The 20,159-nt window shown below is 45.5% G+C and overlaps 1 protein-coding gene and 1 long non-coding RNA gene across 5 annotated transcripts; one reads left to right on the top strand and one right to left on the bottom strand.

The window, feature by feature from the left end:
• The first annotated feature begins 232 nt into the window (after positions 1-232).
• On the top strand, positions 233-11,113 carry LOC136159099 (ninein-like protein). Of its 4 annotated transcripts, none has more exons than XM_065920922.1 (5): positions 233-298; positions 4,416-4,574; positions 5,247-5,360; positions 7,516-7,686; positions 8,188-11,113. In XM_065920922.1, exons 1-5 carry the CDS (start codon positions 278-280, stop codon positions 8,518-8,520), a joined length of 798 nt encoding a protein of 265 aa, XP_065776994.1. In that variant the 5' UTR covers positions 233-277; the 3' UTR covers positions 8,521-11,113. The 4 variants fall into 4 exon arrangements, 3 of the variants coding, with proteins under 3 accessions (XP_065776994.1, XP_065776993.1, XP_065776992.1); XR_010661395.1 differs by lacking the exon at positions 233-298 and having other exon boundaries at positions 3,127-4,574; positions 8,188-8,612; positions 10,709-11,113; XM_065920921.1 differs by lacking the exon at positions 233-298 and having other exon boundaries at positions 3,127-4,574; positions 8,188-8,525; positions 10,709-11,113.
• A 4,315-nt stretch (positions 11,114-15,428) lies between these two features.
• LOC136159119 (uncharacterized) lies at positions 15,429-19,569 on the bottom strand. Its single transcript, XR_010661416.1, has 4 exons — positions 19,509-19,569; positions 17,754-17,784; positions 17,309-17,444; positions 15,429-15,616 (listed from the first exon to the last, which is right to left on the bottom strand). It is a non-coding gene; the product is annotated as an uncharacterized lncRNA (long non-coding RNA).
• Between the last annotated feature and the right edge of the window lie 590 nt (positions 19,570-20,159).

Here is a 20,159-nt window from a genome sequence, read left to right as displayed (position 1 = left end):
CAAACCAGAGCAGGTTGACACTGGATACAGGGAAGGAGCTGGCCCCTGTGTGCTGGCAGGGTTCCTCTAGTTTCCAGGCTGGGATCCAATTGACCAGCAGCGGGAACAGTGCAGGACAGTGACAGACCCGTGGCTGTAGGGTACTGAGAGCAGGTGTACACACCAGCCACCACGGTGACCGTGAGCAATGACTGCTCAGTGTTACTGTTAACTTTGCTTCTTCAACAGGAAGGAAATTGAGGTTTTAAAGAGAGACAAGGAACAGACCTGCTCTGAGATGGAAGAGCTCTGCACACAGGTTAAGTATTGACCCCGGCATGAAACGGATGCCCCCGTCCCTTTTCCATTGTTTTGAAATAATCTCAAACTTACAAAAAGGAAACAGAACATTTTTATGAAAGTTAGCCAGAGTTGCTGGCCCATCAGCCCCGTCACTCTCCAAGTTGGGAAATCAGTGTGGGTATGACGGGTTGAGGCCCTGTCAGCCACAATCAGGACCTCGTGTGGCTTCAGTCTGCCTGTCCTTGTTCTTAGGACCTGGTGCTTTTGAAGGTTATAAGCAGTTGTTTTGGTGTCTAGAACTTCCTTATAATTGGATTCAGATTATGTGGGGATATTCCCTTCTCATTCCATCCTGTCCAGGGATGCAAGCTTTAGTGATGTCCTTAGATTCTTAGTCAGGTTGTGTTGGCCAGGCTTCTTCACAAAGTTACTTTCCCTTGGTAACTACTGAACATTTTATAGGAAATTCCTTTGATAGGATGTGAATGTTCCATTCTTCATCTAACTCTCACCCAGTTGTTCTCCCTGTTTTATTCAATGGGTTATAATATTTTACCATCAGTATTTATTTTCATGCTCCATTGTCCCAGATTTGGCCAATAAGAGGCCCCTCCGGGTGAGTTCTGGGCCCTCCAGACAGGTCCTGGTCATTATTTGAGCACTTCCTTACTTTCTCATGTCCCATGATGTTCCAGGTTTATCTGGTATTTCCCTTGCCCCAACCCTGGAAGCAGCCACTTATCCAAGGAATCCTTTGTGATTTTTAGCTCAGAATTGTACTCGGAGACCAAGATTTGGGTCCTGGGAGTGCTCATTGCTCCTGGGGCATCACTATGTCCAAATGCAGTTAGACATGGAACTAGGGAGTGTATATTTATTATGCTCACATGCATGTGGTTTCAGGTAGATTTATTTATACACCTGTCTACCAAAAAATCATAAATTCAAACTGCAATTCCAATATCACAGGGGTGATTCTAGCTTTCTCTCTTTCTGTATTTATAACTTATTTCTCTAGCAGTGAAAAGCCTGGTCTCCATCATCCTCAGTGGATGGACTTACTGTTTGATCAGTCCCCTTTAGCCTGTATGTGAATGCCCTCCTCACTGTGTTTCAGCATTGCCCATCACACTGGTCTCCCTCTGCCCCATGAATAAATGCTTTCTGCACTTGGTCTCACTTACTGGCTTTCGTACCAAAGCGCACAAGTTGGAGGGCTTCCCTTGTGATTCAGCTGGTAAAGAATCCACCTGCTGTGCAGGAGACCTGGGTTTGGTCCCTGGGTTGGGAAGATCCCCTGGAGAAGGGAAAGGCTCCCCACTCCAGTATGCTGGCCTGGAGAATTCCATGAACTATATAGTCCATGGGGTCCCAAAGAGTCGGACACGACTGAGCTGCTTTCACTTCACTTCACACAGCTTGGATGTGTCATTGTTTGTTTGTTTGTTGTTTTTTTTAACATTTTTTAAAAATTGAAAGTATTATTGGTAATTGCAGACTCACATGTGGTTATAAGTGGTTATAAGACATATATTTTAGAGAAATACACTTTGTCCAGTTTCCCCCAGTGGTCACGTTTTGTGTAACTTTAGTATAGTATCTGTGTTAGTTTGCTAGGGCTGCCATAGCAAACCACCACAGACTGAGGGGTTTCTACAACAAAAATTTATTTCCTCACAGTTCTCAGAGTTAGAAGTTCAGGGTCAGGGCAGGGCTGGTTTCTTCTGAGGCCCCTCTGTTTGGTTTGTATACAAGTGTCCTCTCCCGGTCATCCTTCAGATGTGTCTGTGTCATCATCTCTTATTAGGGCACCGTCATACTGGATTCATCCGACCTCGTTTTACCTTCATCAGCTCTTTCAAGACCCCATCTCCAACTGCAGTCCCTCTGTACAGTACTCCAGTGCAGTCTTGGAGGTTTGGGCTTCAGCATGTGAATTGGGGTGTGAGGGGGCGCAAATCAGCCCTTAATGAGCATCACGGTCAAGCTGTTGACATTGAAGCACTCTGTAGGTCTTACTTCCCCAGTTTTTTGGCGGGGAGTGTTATTTTTTCTTGGTAGAAGGCTTCGCTACCCCATGGCATGTGCCATCTCAGTTCCCCAACCAGGGATGGAACCCCGGTGTCCTGCCTCGGAAGGCAGATTCTTAACCACAGGACCACCCAGAAAGGCCACATGCTTCCACAGCTTTACTTCTGTACTCATGTGGGTGTCAGGTCTACACGGTTTTATTCTCTGTGCAGGTTCATGTCTCCACAACCACAGCTGCAGCTCCACAAGGTGCTTCATATTGTTCATTCACAACTACGTCTGCCACCTGTCTTCCTGCCCACGTACCCCAGCCTCAACCCCTGAAAACCACTAACTGTCCTTCATTTCCAAAATTGTCTTTACACAAGTGACACAAAAGGAATCATCTAATGCACGTCTGATTTTATATGAAATTGCCCAGCTGTTATCCAGAGAGGCTAATAACAGTTTATGTTCCCTCCAGCAGTGTATGCTAGGTTCATTTGCCCCACATCCCTGCTGTCACTCTTATTTTAGCCACTCCAGTAGGTGAGTGACCCTGAGTCAGAACAGCTAGAGCGGCCCTAGTTGGTTATCCCCTTCCCCTCGCTGATTCCGGCCTGGTAGAGAAGGAGGTTTCCCTTGAGGGCAGAGAGCAGAACGCTAAGTGCACTTCAGAAGAGTCGAGGTCTAGTCTGCTCAGGCTCCGTACAGAATGTCACAAGCAGGCGGCTTAAACTACAGGAGTTTGGTTCCCAAGGTTCTCAAGGCCAGGATCAAGGCGGGGCTGGCTTGGTTCCCATGAGGCCCTTCCACGCTTGTGGGCAGCCCCCTCTCACTGTGTCTCCTTATAAAGTCACTGTCCCATTGGGCTGGGACCCCACCCTGTGAGTACATTTACCCTTAATGACGTGTTAGCAGCCTTGTCTCCAGACAGTGGTGACTTTGTGGGCCCGGTTCTACCCACAGCAGCCACTCTGTTTAGGCCTCCAGCCTTTGACTCCTGGTGAGCTGTGACGCTCTTCGCCTGTTTTTCTTTCTGGTTTCCAGAGCATTGGTTTGCCCTGTGACTTCAGTTCTCTGATGGATCTCGGAAGACTTGTTGACTCTCAGTGACTCCGCTTTTTCTTTGTTCTTGTTGGGAGGGTGGGAGTCTCGACTTTCAAGCTCTTTCCAGACCAGGGCAGAGATGGTGTTTTGTTTCTCACGGGGGTTTCTGCACGTTCACTGTCAGAACTTAGAAGCGTAGTAGATTTTCACCTGCTGACCTTGTGTCCTTGCTGACTTCCCACTCACTCTGGGAGTGCTTTTGTCGCCTCTGGTTTCTCAGACACCTGCTGTACCCTGGAGAGACCTGCAGTTCCCATCTGCCTCCTCTCACCGCTGCCTGCCTCTCCCCGAGCCTGGCTGATAAGGTGGGAACACCCGCCTTGGGGCAGCAGTGATGCACTCGCCTAGCTGTGCATGAACTCTGCTCCAAGGTGCAGAGGGTTCAGACCCTCAGCCTCCGGAGCAATTGCTAGGGAAAAGCAGAGGAGCAAAACATGGTTTGTGTGAATGTGTGACACACGGTTGGAGATAATGAGCTTGCTGTGTCACCTGTTGGCTGCTGTTTATCCCAGGCCACACCGCCAGCATCCAGCATCCACTGTCTGCCAAGTGGGTGATTTCATCAGTGTGCTGTGTTTAATGACAGTGATCAGACTGTTGAAGAGAATCACGTGCCTCAGGTTTAGCTAGGGTTTTGTTTTTGTTTTTCCTTCAACTTGTGTAAGATAATGCCAAAAATAACCATGGGAGAAAGGAGAAAATTTTGCCAGTTCTCCATAGCAGTGATGGGGTGTGAGTGCTTCTGGCACCCCGCGTTTGGTTCTTGAGGGATATAGATGAGAGTTCATCCTCTGCCAAGTGGCCTGAAAGCCCGTCACTCTGGGGACACTGAGCGAGCGCCTCACCCAGTAGTTGCTGATGGCAACCCCATCCCCAGCTGTGATGACCAAAATGGTCTCCAAAAATTGCCAAGCATCCCCTGGGGAGAAGAGTGTCCTGGTTGGGGACCCCTGGGATGCTGCTGGCTTAAAACCATAGCTTTTCTACCTGTGTTTTCTCCCTTCTTGTTGCAGAGTCAGAAGTGTAGGGATGAACTGTTCCAGCTCAACCACACGGTCCTGCAGCTCGGAGAGGAGGCCTCTACCCACCAGGCCCAAAGCAAGAAGAATCATATCACCATCCAGCTGCTGACACGCAGAGTGGAGGAGGCCGAGCTCCAGCAGGAGCTGCAGGTGAATTGTGGGCGGGGCAAGGAGGGGCAGGCAGCCTGGCCTAAAACAGACCAGGTACAGCCCTGACGTGCCTGGAGGTAAAGCGAGGGGCTTCACAAGCAAGCCTTGAAACGTGTGTAAACGTTAGCAGCTTTTGCAAAGCCTGGTACCTAGAGAAAGTAGCAGAAAGAGATTAAATCCTGATGATAGGAGCCTAAATTGGGATGACCTCTCCAGAGGTCATTCTGGCAAAACATACATCAAGAGTGGTCAAGAACGTTGGTGTGCCCTGACTTCACAATTCTGCTGTGGGAACTTTACCGAGCATTGTGTATGGACTTAGCTGAATGTATTTTCATTGCTCTGGTGTTTATAATAGCACAACAGAATTGGAATCAGCTTGGAGTCCTAAACCGTATTGACTAAGTCAGTAAGTATGGTGCCGCCCTAATAACCACGTTTGAATAGTGTCTAATGCTCTGGACGTTGTAAGAGAGATAGCATGGCCTACGATGTCGTGGTGGCGGCGAGTGTGTGTGTGGCGGAAGGGCCAGGAGATACAGCACGTCGGGTGTGCTGCGATCACGGATGACTTAAATTTTGTAATTCTTGCCTTTCTGAAGTTTCTGCATTAAACACGTATCACGTAGCTAATGTTCTTCTTATACTTGTGAAACCGACATTTGAAAACAGGGTAACGAAATCCAAAAACTTGAACTTGAACTTGACCGCGTGACTCAGGAACGTCAGAGCCTGAGACTGGCCCAGTCACAGCTGAGAGAGGCCCTTGAAAAGAGTCAGGACCAGGTGGGTGTGCACAGGGGTCCCGGGCTGAAAGGGGTCAGCCTCGCCTCTGACCGCCTGCTTGGGACTCGTCTGGCCAAGGGCGTCACGGGGCTGGCTGAGGTCACACGGCTAAGGGGGCGCCCTCCAGGCCCAGGACTCAGTCAGGCCCCGTCCAGGGTCAGGTGGAACACGCGTGACCCGTGTGAAGGGCTGTGCCTGTTTGCTCCCGAGGGCAGGAGTCCATACAGCTCTTCTGGGTGCGCCCTCTGCAGGTGGAGGAGCCAGGGAGCCCGGCAGGTGGGCTCCGAGGCTCAGGCCGTGGGCGGCGGCACAGCCCCCGAGGTGACCAGCTCCTCGCCCCCAGCGGAGCCCTGGTGTGACACGCCTGTGGGTGTGCACCCACTGCCCTGCCCAGCACTTGTCCGGTGCCTGCCAGGCTCAGAGGTGCAGCGGTCGGGAGGCAGGGAGCTTGTGGGCTGGGACACACAGATGTGAGCCGAGCAGGCCCAGGAGGGGTGGCGGTGCCTGTCAGCATGAGGTGCTGGGACGCAGGGCTGGTTCTTCCGAGGAGCTCGAGCAGGAGGAGAGGAGGGAGGTGACGGTGTGACATGGGGTGCGCTTGGAGGGCCAGGGCCTGCAGGGGGAAGGGGCTGTGAGAGAGGGTCTCTAAGCCTCGTGTCTCTCCTCAGCCTGGCACCAGGTTCCCCACCCCTGGACTTAGCTGTGGACACCTGGTGTGAGAGCTCACTTCTCAGGTGGCCTGGGTTGCAGAAGGGTCTGTCTGCATGTGGGACTCCTCTCTGTCCAGGGTCTGAGGAGGGGCTGGCAGACCCCTGTGAGCCCAGCCCCCCACTCTTAGCAGGCACTTTCTCCAAGGTGTCTCTGTGTATAGTGGGCTCCCTTCCCTGTTTGTAGTGCAAAAGGAACCTTGAGAAATTGCCGGACTGGTTTGAGCCTTTGAGGCGAAGACAGTTCCACCCATGGGCAGCAGGGCTGGGCTGCCCGCTGGTGAGGGGGGATGTCCAGCACTCAGACATGGGCTGGGGTGACTGCATAGTGATCATCCGAAGCTCTGACGCTGCGGGGAAGCAGCTACGTCTGGTGGAGGGTGTGTGAGAATCTTCCTCCCCTTTCTTCATCCCAGGAGCGTGGCGGCTGCTCTGCGGGGCCCATGTGTGTGGTGTGCCTCTGCGGTCTGTCCGGGGAAACTGCCCGGGGTGGCCCCTCAGACACGCGGTGACACAGGGCAGTGAGGACAGTGGGGCTGTGGCTCACGGTTTCACCCATGCCCGGGGTGGCCAGTGCCCTCCTGCCTGGCCTGCCCTCAGCAGGGCCCCTGGTGGAGCCGCCACCTCTCCCGTCCACGGGGTCTCAGAGGGCAGTTCTGTGTGCTCCAGACGAGGCCGCCAGAGCCCGTGGTGTAAACGGTGTTTAGATGGCCTCCCAGGAGCTCCGTGCAGGGAAAGCTCTGGACAGCTTGGTGCCAGCGATCCTGTGGGTTCTGTGCCCAGGGAGCAGTGTCCCAGCCCATCCATATCCACGCCCCTCCAGACACTGCAACCACCTCCGGGGCCCTGGCCACAGCCCGTCTCAGGAGTGTGAGCTCTACATTTAGAGGGAGGCTGTGTACGCGGCGGGTGTGGGTCCTGTTATGGAAGGAATTAAACCCAGCGAAGAACCCAGGAGGTAAACAGGACAGAATGACTTGATCCTCCCAGGATCCGGCATGAGGTCACTGGGAGGGCTACAGGCAGGCCTTCCAGGCTCTCAGGGTGCAGAAGCCCCTGAATGGACTTTGTGTTAGTCGCTCCGTCCTGTCCAATTTTTTGTGACCCCATGGACTTTAGCCTGCCAAGCTCCTCTGTCCGTGGGATTCTCCAGGGAAAATTACTGGAGTGGGTTGCCATCCCTTTCTCCAGGGGATGTTCCCAACTCAGGGACCAAATCCACGTATCCTGTGTCTCCTGCATTGCAGGCGGATTTTTTACCATCTGAACTACCAGGAAATAGAATGTCGGCATTAGATAAACAGATTCTTTAGAAATCATGGGCTTTGCTGGATATGCCCTTACCTTGTGGGGTGGCCTTCCAGGTAGAGATGCAGTTTTCTGTGTCTGGTGGGGACGCTGAAGGTCTGGGCAGTCAGCCCACAACTGCTGTGCCTTTTCCCCGGCAGCGGTATGGAGCCACCCAGAGGCTGTTGCTGGCCCGTTCCCAGCTCACGCAGTGGGTGCAGCAGCTGCAGGAGGAGATGGCACAGCGCGTGCCTGCAGACCGCGTGGCCGAGCTGCAGCAGCTGCTGGAAGGGGAGCAGCGGGCGGCTTGGCGGCTCCAGGAGGAGGCGCAGGTGAGTGGGGCAGGGCTGGGGGGCCAGCTGGGGGTGACGGGGAGGGTGAGTAGGATCTCAGGTGCCAAGGGGAGGATGGACCGACAGCCCTCCTGCCATGTGGGATGTTTGTGGCAGCCCCGGGACCCAACTTCCGCTGGGAACTGGTGGGTGCTGAGTGACTGACCCTAACGTCCCCCAGCCTGTTTTCTTGGCTGAGTGTGTCTGCAGCCAGCCACACACGTGACCTGCTTCCAGGTCTGAAAGGTGGTGATAGAAGGGCCTCAGGAGAGAGAGGGGCAGGGATAGCTCTTCAGGAGCGCAGCTCTTCTCTATCATATAGTTCGTCAGTTTCCTCTCTCATGCCAGGATAACAAAACCTGTCATGCATCCAACATGTCTCTGATTTGTAAGGTTCCCCAAGCTAGCCTGAACGCGTGTGGAGGAATAGGAAGGGAGAGCTGGTGGCGTGGCGTGGCTGCGTGAGACGTGCAGTACACTGTGGCTCTCTCCCCTCTCCAGTTTGAAAAGAGCACACGATCAGATCTGCTGCTCAAGGAGCTCTTTGTGGAAAATGCCCCCCTGACAAGAGCGCTTCAAGTCACTGAGGAGAAGCAACGATGCGCCGAGAAAAAGTCCCGATTCTTGGAAGGAAAAGATAGAGCTCTCAACAAACTACTCAGCAAGATTGCTACAGCATCCCTCGCTGTGTGGACTGCTTTTCTTCCTGGAGTTCATTTTGAAAGAACGTCTTTTAAAGTAAACCAGTGTGACACCGTAACTTACTGTGGCTCGTTGGCAGTACACCCCTGGCTAGATGAGGATTGTCTTTCTGTTTACCCCACAAGCATTTAATGAAGGTCTGTGTGCCAGATGCTGGGGAAACAGGTTGGAAAAGACTACTTTATTTTTTTTAGTGGTGCTTGGATAACTTCCAGAGTTTCCAGGTAACTCTGAATTTTCTTTCAGGAAGTCTGAGAATTATTTCTCCGTCTGGATACTTACTTCTTTTTCTGCTTTCTCATTTTTGTACTGACACATTCTCTCTTGTAAAGGATTCTGTTCGTTGATTAACACTGTTTCTTTCTTCTGGCATCAGACCTTGTTTCTCACTTTCGGCATGGAGTTTTCTCACGATCTGCTGAAACTGGTCTTAGATGCGAATGACTGTCTTCTCTTTACTGTTGGCTTTGTTTTGTTCATCATCCAATTGCTGTCAGAGCAACGTGTTTTCACTCTGGAGTTGAGACAATCTCTTCTCTAAGGATTCCTGCTTTCCAAGGTATTCGTTCACTTTGCCTTGTTCATTATGATACATGTGTTCAATTTCCTGCTTTTGACACTCCGCTTGGTTAAGGTCTCTCTGGACACATTCTAACATCCAAGTCTTTTCTCTAAGATCATCTCTTGTGCGCTGTAGCTTGATTTTTAGCTTATTGAATTTATCCTTCACTATAGAAAGTTGCTGGGAAAGCGCCTTGTTGTTATCTTTCAGGTTTGCCATATCAGACTTCATTTTGTCCTGCAAGCATAACCACTCGTCTTTTGCTCTCTGGAAGGCAAGTTCCAGCTCCACTTGAGTCCCAAGTTATGTTTTAATGATAAGTAGATGCATTTAAAGAGTTGAGAGGCTTTAAGAATAAATGATTCAAGGCTAAAATGTTTCCCATATTGACATCTTTCAAATTGACATGAATAAAAATAAAACTATACCAACAAATATGACACAAAGTTATGACAAGCTACTGAAGCCAAAGTACAACATAGCCTCTGGGAAACCTGCAGTTGACTGTCAAGGTAATCCATGTAACTGAAGCTTAATTTCAAAATGTTCATTTAGGTTTGAGCAGGCTTCATCATGATACGGACATGTGGTAACATAAATATTAAAATTAGTACCTTACAGGTAAAAGCGTAAATTGCTAAATCTGTCTATATAAACAATCTAGAACTGAATTTCTTAATATTTCATGAGACATGATGTCTCGAGTCAAAATAAAGCATTTCTCGGGTCTAATTTTTATTTGCTGGATACAAGGTGTGCTTTTAGCCTGGATTAGAGACCATAGATTCACAGCCTGTGTATTTTTTTATAGTCAACTAGGTTCAACATTTAGCCAGAATCTAGTCAAATTCAAAACTCTGAATTTTCTTTCAGGAAATCTGAGACTTTTTTCTCCTTCTGGATACTTACTTCTCTTTCTGCTTTCTTATTTTCGTACTGACACAGTCTCTCTTTTAGATGATTCCGTTCGCTGATTAACTCCTTGTTTCTTTCTTCTAGCATCAGACCTTGTTTCTCACTTTCGGCATGGAGTTTTCTGACGATCTGCTGAAATTGGTCTTGGATGCCAATGACTGTCTTCTCTTTACTGTTGGCTTTGTTTTGCGCATCATCCAGTTGCTGTCGGAGCAATGTGTTTTCACTCTGGAGTTGAGATAATCTCTCCTCTAAGGATTCCTGCTTTCCAAGGTGTTCATTCACTTTGCCTTGTTCGTTCTGATACATGTGTTCAGTTTCCTGCTTTTGACACTCTGCTTGGTGAAGGTCTCTCTGGACACGTTCTAATGTCAAGGTCTTTACTCTAAGATCATCTCTTGTGCGCTGCAGCTTGACTTTTAGCTTATTGAATTTACGCTCCACTGTAGAGAGTTGCTGGGAAAGCGCCTTGCTGTTATCTTTTAGGTTAGCCACGTCAGACTCCATTTTGTCCTGCAAGCATAACCACTCGTCTTTTGCTCTCTGGAAGGCAAGTTCCAGGTCTCTTGGTGATGTCTGACCTCGATCGTGATCGTGTGAGGCAGCAGCCAGTTTAGAATGGTAGGATTTCACTTCTGTTTCCAGTCTTTGTTTGCTTTCTTTTTTGTTCTCCAGCTTAGACTTTAGCATCGTATTCTCAGCTGCCAGAACATGAGGCTGGCCTGTATCCTGGGATATAGTCTTTGTTAACATTTCCTCAGTCAGTTTTACTGCCTTTTGAGCATCATCACTCTTTGCTTTGACAATTTCAATGTCCTCAAAATAGTTCTTTTCCTTTTCCAGGTTCTGACTTTTCACTGCATCTATTTCCAGTCTTAGGCTGGCAATTTCTTCCTGCAGAATGTGGTTTTTGCGCTGCAGGTCTTTTACTTCTTCATGACCAGCAGAAGCCTAAGTGAAACAAAGGAGATTTTTAGCTAGTACACAATAAAGTAATATTTCATGATTTCCTCTGAAATGAAAGATTATCCTGTCTGTTTATACACTGAAAAGGCTGCACCAAGTGTGTCTCCAACTGGAAAAAATAAGGTTCGATGCAAACCTCAGATTTTATAAAAGCAGAAATGTTCGGATGTTCAAAACTTTAATTGAAGACAATGAATCCATGAAAGTCAAAAGAAATCCCAAGAGACTTTTCAAGAAGCTCAGCCCTGGAGAGACTTTTCTCTGGACTACAATAAACCCAGAAGGCTTAAAATAAAAGATTTCTAGATCTGATTGCACTTAAACATTGCATCTGATGTGGAATATTTATACAATGGAAAATTACTAACTCATAAAAAAGAATGAAATAATGCTATTTGCAGCAGCAGGGATGGACCTAGACATTATCACCCTAAGTGAAGTAAGTCAGACAAAGACAAGTATTATATCATACTGCTTATATGTGGAATCTAAAATGAACTTATTCACAAAACACAAAGACACAGAAAACAAACTTATGGTTACCACAGGGGGAAGGGGAGGTAGGGGAAGGGATAAATTAGGAGGTCGGGATTAACATATACACACTAGTAGATATAAAACAACCAACAAAGATCTACTGTACAACATAAGGAACTACACTTAATATTCTGCAAGAAGAATCTGAAAAGGAATATGTGTGTACGTGTGAGTGAGTGTGTATGTGTGTTAGTCACTCACGCATGTCTGACTCTTTGTGACCCCATGGACTGGAGCCAACCAGGCTCCTCTGTCCATGGCATTTCCCATGCAAAAATACTGGAGTGGGTAGCCATTTCCTTCTCCAGGGGAATCTTCCCAAGCCAAGGATTGAACCCAGGTCTCCTGCACTGCAGGCAGATTCTTCACAGTCTGAGCCAGCAGGGAAGCCCCATTTATGTAATATACACACACATATACAAATACATCTGAATCACTGTGCTGTATACCTGAAACTAATGCAACATTGCAAATCAACTATAATTCAACAAACACCACCACTTGCTAGCTTTATAAACACTGCAAATGACACCTCCTATAGAGCTGCTTCACAGTAAGAGTGTTAACTCTGTATATATTTAAATAGATAAAATTTCGTACGAAAGTTTTCCTTGAGAATATGCTACCTTCTAACACTTTAATAGGCGATTACAAGAATTACACCTATTGACAACTGTACTAAGTACTTCCACAAACATCAATTAACTCATTAGCTATAATGATTCTGGCAAGGGAGAAGTTAAAATTATAAGTAAGCTGCAGGCTTTTCGCCAGGTCCTCTGACTCTACTAGTCCTCTTACATCAAACCACAGTTACTTCTCTAGTACAAACATATAAATACAAAATGAGCCTCCTTTTCCATTCATGGCACATACACTAATGGTAAATGAGGTAAAATTTAGAGAGCTCTTAGAAACCATGAGATGATTTGCTGCTGCGATAAATTTCATTATCTCTCCATAATGTTTAACATAGTAAGATGGGGGAAATACAATGAAAAACACTTAATAACTATCACTAAATATACATTATGGCATATCTGTCACTGCTTTCAGAAGTTCCTTGTACTGAAATCAGACACTAGAAGAATGACATCCAAAATATGGTCTCTGAACTACCTATACTTTCCTCCTTACCATCAGCAGAAGTGATAAACTAACCTAATGATTGATCAAGGAAGGAAATTCACTACCAAAACCCAGAATAACTATTATTAGTAGCAAGGGCTTTTTTCCCCCTTGGTACGGGGGAGGCACTTTTATAAGTTTATTCTAAAGAAACAACTGTTTTAAGTGTTGAAAAGTGCTTCTGTGCACCCCAATGTTCATCGCAGCACTGTTTATAATAGCCAGGACATGGAAGCAACCTAGATGCCCATCAGCAGATGAATGGATAAGGAAGCTGTGGTACATATACACCGTGGAATATTATTCAGCTGTTAAAAAGAATTCATTTGAATCAGTTCTAATGAGATGGATGAAACTGGAGCCCATTATACAGAGTGAAGTAAGCCAGAAAGATAAAGAACATTACAGTATACTAACATATATACGGAATTTAGAAAGATGGTAACGATGGCCCCATACGCAGGGCAGAAGAAGAGATGCAGAAGTACAGAACAGACTTTTGAACTCTGTGGGCAAAGGTGAGGGTGGGATGTTTCGAAAGAACAGCATGTATATTATCTGTGGTGAAACAGACCACCAGCCCAGGTGGGATGCATGAGTCAAGTGCTCGGGCCTAGTGGGCTGGGAAGACCCAGAGGAATCGGGTGGAGAGGGAGGTGGGATGGGGGACCGGGATGGGGAATACGTGTAAACTCTATGGCTGATTCATATCAATGTATGACAAAACCCACTGAAAAATAAAAAAAAAAAATTCAGAAAGTTAAAGACAAAAAAAAAAAAAGAAAGAAAAGTGCTTCTACAATGGACGTCTCAGTTATCTACAAACTGAGAAACTGTAAATGATGTGAAAAGGTCGTTGACAGGGCACTGGTTACAGAAATGACAGTGGAGCCAGGAGCAGACTCTGATTTAGACACTGGAGGTGAGGACGTGCATGCAGTCACAGACACGCTCACCCCAGAGCCGAGGCACTTGGTCAGGTAGCGCAGTCGACGTGGGGAGCACACACAGCCTGCCTGGCCTAAAGCGCAATCAGGTTTCCGGCTCCTTCGAGACAGTCGTGAAAAGTTTGAGATCAATGTCTATGGGAAATAATAAAGGCCTCTCCTTGAACGAGGTCATTGTATGTCCCTACTTGATTGCTGTAGACAAATGGATGTGAATTACAAATAGGACTCTCCCGAGCTCTTCCTGAGAGGTTTTCGTTGAGGGAGATCTGCTGCTAGGACCTCGGGGATGGGACCCGGTCCGTGTCTGAGAGGGACATCGGCTGGGGAGTGAATTCCTCTGCTCTGAGATGCCACTCGACAAATCTGCAGAATGGAGGACAACGAACTTCAAGAGTGTTTGGTTTCAACCAACTGCTGGAAAAAAAAATTCCACGGGGAGCATTCCTGTACCTCTAGAGGACGCCAGTTAACACCAGACCTTGAGGACTCTACTGTGAGGGAGAACCCAGCTGGGAAAGCTGGAGCCAGCTCTGAGCTGTTCAGGGGCAGGTGGACTGGAGGGCTGGACGGCACAGAGGGAGGGGGTCCACGACCCTCAGCCACCTGCCAGATTGCAGGCCAGAGGTAACTTGATGTAAAATTAGGCACAATCTTCCCTCCCCAAGCCCCTTCTCTTCTAGACCTATTCACTCACCAATGGTCCTACAAGGCAGAAGGATCTGTCGCCTGAGGAGAGCGAAGAGCTAAACCTCCAGTTTCTACACCAATCTCAACCCTGTGGTTTCTCAGTAACTATTGTGTGAGCTACTGACATGACCTCTTCCTCGCTCTGATCGAAAAACTGCACCCAACATTTCAGGATTATAGAACTCTTATTTCCAGCCTTGTTACTTGGGCAATTTTGAATTTCTTTGCTTTTGTTTTTAAGAAGTAACCTAAAATTTCCCGTAACACTAAATAAATGGCACAACACTAAATAAGATGGTACTTTTCCAAAAAAGGGGACATTATAAATAATATTGAGAAATAGTCTTAGAAATTTGAAGTTTTCACCACAGATTGCTCTACCTGATTCCAACTGTTTCTCACTGTCTTCAGTTCCATTTCGAGTGCTCAGAGAGTGAATTCTAATTGCTGTTTCATTTCAATTTCTTTACTATGTTTGTATTCTATTCTTCTTAACTGCTCCCTAATTTTTTCATATGACATATTAGCATTTCTTCTCTTCTCTTCTTGCTTTAAGGAGAATCTGAAAAATTAGAGAGCTCTTCTTAGAAAATCATGGGATTATTCGCTGTTGCTGCAGTAACTTTCATTCCCACTTCACAATGTTTAAAGTAATAAAAATGGGGGGAATGCAATGAAAAACACTTAATAATGATCACTGTTTTCATACACAGGGTTAAGAATCAAATTGCATAAAACTTTGTTTTTCTTTTGTCTTGAGAAAAATGGCTACTTCATACATCTGTGGGTGGGAATGTAAAGTAATATAAACTTTTCGAAGAACAGTTTAGAAATATAGATCACAAGCCTTTTTAAAACTTCTCATACTTTAACCAAATAACACAATATCATTAAAGAAAAATGTATTCAAAATAATTTGAGAAGGCAGAATGAATTTATAGAAAAGATGATCCTTGCAGTATTAAATAGAATATAGAAAGGTGAAAAACAACCGAAAGTCAATTTGGTAAGTAACTAATGGGGATTCCATTATGGTGGACTCCTGTATGGTCATGAAAACAATGATTTGGAAAAATATACATTAAGCTATTAGAAGCATTCACTGTTAAGAACCTGCTATATTATTTCCAAGAATTTCACACGCCACAATACGTTTTCTCTCCTGTAAAATCCAAGAGGATAGGTTAGTCCTTATAACACGCCTACATCTCTGCAGTATTATATGAAACAACAGCTCAAACATTTCTTTAAAAGCGAGATGTACGGTACCTCAAGCTGCTGAGCTCTTGTTCCCACTCTACTTTCTGATGCTCTAACTGTGATTTTACTTCTTTGGTTTCTGACAGCTCGTTTTGTAGCCCACGAACCTTACTTTTCATTTTGTAAATTTTTCCTCTAAGTAGTTCACAGTGACTTCTTTGAAAATCTACTAATCTTTCATAGGAAAAAAATGCATCCCGAATTTTCAACAAGCTACCAAAATCTGCATGATGAAGAAAACAAAGATAGACACACACAAAAAATTATGTGAGTAATTTCTGAATATAAAGAACTGTGCCTTTCACAGTCACTCATCCAGGCGCTGAACAAATATTAAGTGTCTATAAAGCGGAAGACATTATTCTAAGATCTGAAGATAAAATAGACGCCCCTGGCTCTTGTTTAGCTTGAAGTCTAGTACAAGAGAAAGACAAATCAATCAATTATGACGTCAGATAGATACTATAAGAAGAGACAGTTCTATGATAACATAACAGAACTTGACACAGATTGGGTCCAGGAAAGACTTCCCTGGGGCAGAGATGTCACACTGAGACACGAAGGATGAGCAGGAAGTGGTGAGCAGAGGAGGAGGAACAACCCTGTGGACAGGCTCCAGCTGCCATGTGTTTCTAACCAAGACAGAGGGAACAGCTATGGGTTTACCTTCCTCAGTGGAGCAAGCAAAAACAACACCGACAAAATACAGGAAACAATGAATTTCATGACAAAGGGCTTCAGGGAATGAAGGACAATGATCCCGAAACACAGGAGGTTAGCCTAAGGAACGCCCCAGCTAACTGCCTGGAGAGAATTTCCAGGCCCCGACCTGGGGAGAAGGAATGGAAGCTGAGTTCACCGGACTTCCAGAGTGGAGGTGATGAAGCTGAGAGTCTGGGGAAACCAACGCGGGCAGAGATCACAGGTCAGAACCATGGAGAGGAGAGAGCGGAACACAGAAAAACGACCCTGGAGATCTGAGGAGGAGCCCCTCGGGTATTAGGCAGAGGAATGAACAGTGCACATGTGTGGGAAACCACCTGAGACCAGGGAGAAACCATCTGAAAAAACTACAGGAAACTGTGCCTGGTGCTCACTCACTCCCAGGAACTCTATCTATTCTCCTGAGCCAGGCTGGAAAAACTATTTACCAGCAGAGTGAACAGGGCAGTCAGCAAGGTCTTGCCTCCAGGGCAGGAAATAATCAGCCCTAGCCCCAGGGCCCCTCTGGATGCACCTAACAAATCATGAGGAGCAAGAGCACAGAACGATCTCTGGAAAACTCTCCATATTTGGAAACTAAATCACACGATCTAAGTTACCCTTGGATCAAAGAGGTAATGAAAAGAGAAAGGACAACGTATTCTGAATTGAAGGAAAACGAAAACGTTAAGACCAGCAGACATTTTAGGGAACTGACGAGCTGATTCTAAAATTCATGTAGAAAGAAGGGTAAAAACTAAAACCAGATGGAACTACACAATTGTGACCTTTAACCAGAAAGCAGCAGCAAAGAGAGGCAACAGCTGGGCTTGAAGCAAGGGGGTAGCATGATGAGACCTGAATGCTTAAAAATAGGCAATAATTACAGTTGCTGTGCAGACTGAGGTTCTGCCAGGTGGAATGGCAGGGAAAGAAGTCCTGAGATTATTTCAGTTACCCTAGGAGGGAAATGATGCTGACCTGACCGTGGATGAAGGCACAGGAAAGAAGAAGCGTCAACAGAAGGTTCAGGGAGTGAGGAGGATCACAGGCCTGTACACTCACCTTCATGTCCTTTCAATGCAAAACATACTTCTGAGACGCACAGCACTGTAACATATCCCTGGCTCTAGAGCAGAACTGACAAGGTGTGCACATATCACTACGCTGTACACAGACAGACTTTCCGTTAACATTTACACTGCGCTCCTACCTTTACACCCCACATCGAGAGGTTCTACTTGCAACGTGGAAATCATAGAGTAAAGCATGTCGCCATCCTCAGAAACAGTCTCAGAAGACTGAGTTAAGTCATCCAGGTCGTTCACGTAATTAATTTGTTCTTTGACCTACACGTAAATAATATTGTTTCACAACACCCTTAAAATATGTATAAAATATACTAAGTGTACAGAGGTGACAAATCTCTGTATCCAAACAAAAACAGACATTTCTTAAAAGAAGAGATTTTTATCAAAAGGATAACTTTATCAACAGTGTTTCTAGATGATGTGTTCAAAGTAACACATTGTTCAGAGAACACATGTTCTCTCTACAACAAAGGAAGATTCTCTATTTTACCATTATTCCTTTTACAAAGTATCTGCAACAAGGATAATATTCTTGAAAGTTCATTTTTTTTTTTTTTTTTACTATACCTTCTTTTCATGCGGTGTTATCCTTGCAGGCCTAAAAGAACAAATGATCCTTTTCAGGCTAATAGTAAATATTCAAAAATACAAACAATACCTAAACTTTTCTGTTTTATATAAACTCTTTGCATTGGCAAGTAATTGTCTATAAAGGATGCAGAAATAAATAAGAGCAGCATTAAAGGACACAGAAAATATGTCAGTAATATTAATAAAGTATTAAAGTTAGATCCAAGGGAAAGGAAAAACATAAAGTTACTTGCGTTGTGTGATAGGAAACAGTATACCAGTGTTTTTTGCACCTGTTCTTTTCAATAAGAACTAACTTTTATGGCAATGTGACCTGTCTAGGAGGTATTCTTCCAGTCCTTCTAAGGAAGAAACCCATTTGAATGACCAAGATACTAGCTTTTTGAGGACATCCTATGCATCATCCATGCATTGTTAGAAGCACCTGATGTGTCTTGCAGGCATTCAGGCCTCACAGTCCTTCTGGGAGATGGGCACACACAGAGGCTGCGGGACGCACCCACGCCCCTCAGCACGTCACCAACCTCCCAGAATTCAACCAGGGAGTCGGCGTCAACACTGCTCTTCCTAAACATGCTGAGAAAGTAAGACTGAAAAGCCTTTGAAGTAATATGATAGCAAATGAATCTATAGTACTATGTCAGGTCTAGCTATAGCTATAAAAAATGATTTCTGAATCTTAAAACATATTTCTCAAAAACTAAAAAGACTTCAGAGGTAGGCAAGACTGGAAATCTACTGTCCTTGAAGTTTTGTTTTTTGCAAAGAAATTCATCAATAGGCATTCATTCAACCATTCTGCTGTTTCTTCATGCATCTGACATACATGTATTGAGCACACAATACGTGTAAATGACACTGTTAGTACAGGAAGCACGGTTTTTGTCATTTAGATCTTTATCATCCAAAAGGAATAACCTGTGAAAGACTGCTAATAATGTTTTTCTATTAAATAGAAACAAAATCTTCCCCTTTTCCCCGGAATCTATAAACAATTATGAAGAGTAATATGATGTGATGTTTCAGAGCACCTTACAAAATCATAGCTACTCACCATGTCACTGTCAACTAGAATCATCAAGGAATGACCATATCCTATTCAGTATAGCCTAAGTGTTTGTAAATTCACAATTATGTAATTTGTGAAAATCTATATATGATAGAATTAACTTAAGCAATCATCTGCATAGTCCATTACATAGGAATTTTACACTTCAGAACCAATGAACAAGCCCTTACCATAAAACTATCCATGAACAGGAGTATTATGTACAATTAGGTTACTATAATACTTTAAAGATAATGCCATACAATCAATAAGCTTTCTAGGGTTGGAAATGCAAACAAGACTAAACTGAACAAACACGTCCTCTGCTGGCTCATTTCCAATAGCATACACACTCTAAAAGCTCCCTTCTTAACATAAAACAAGAAACACCTGTGAACTCCAATTCCTCTTCAGCTACCATCCAGTTCTTCACTGCCTGTCCCAATAACATTCCCTACGGAACGTTTACGTGTATTCCCTACAGTCCAGCTTCCAAGGGGGCTCTTTACTGAAATGACGTCCGGCCAGAGGCACTGTCCTCACCGTGACCTTTCAGCAGTGTCCGTCACTAGAGGTGAGCAACCTCTCGTCTTGGCCTGAGCACTGTACAATGCTGCTCTATTTCCAGAAGAACTCAGCGCTAATACTTCTTCCCCTACAAACAAGGAATCTGGAGAAGGTACCTGTCATCACTCTGAGCCACTTCCGTTGAAACGCTGTCATCATTCGCGTGCAGCAGACCACCGGTCAGCGAATCGGTCTTTTCAAATACTGGGGCCATCACGCATCCTCCTGCTGCCCATTTGCCACTGTTCTCTTTCTTTACGTCCCTCCTGTGCACACCGGGGTCGCTGCTTTAAAAGCCCACAGAAAAGCCAGTGTTTTCTAATAATCCAACTGATAAAGAATAAAAACCAATTCTTATAAAATTCCAACTCTTGCCCATCTTAAGTCATTGATTAATTCACAGAATAGTTATGAAGTACTAACCATATGCAAGAAAACAAATTCTTCCTTCAAACACAGATACGTTTATGATACAATATGATATATAAAAGTTGACATATGAAAGTGATAAGTGAAATAAGGAAGGATTTGCAGAAGAAGTGAAGAGAGGAGGTCAGGAGAAACAGAAAAGGGAGAAAATCATTCCACTTGGAGATTCGCATGTGAGCACATACATCAGGCACAGGGCATCTGGAAGGAAGAGCACAGAATACATGGAAGGAAGTAGAGAGATGCATCTGGAAAGACACCGAGAAGAACCTCAAGGGTTACACTGGAAACCCGGATGGAATCCACTGGCTAAGCACCTTGACTCTTACACATGGGAG

The sequence above is a fragment of the Muntiacus reevesi genome, chromosome 2 (assembly GCF_963930625.1).
Source record: "Muntiacus reevesi chromosome 2, mMunRee1.1, whole genome shotgun sequence".
Lineage (NCBI taxonomy): Eukaryota > Metazoa > Chordata > Mammalia > Artiodactyla > Cervidae > Muntiacus > Muntiacus reevesi.
This window is presented reverse-complemented; position numbering and strand designations above follow the sequence as displayed.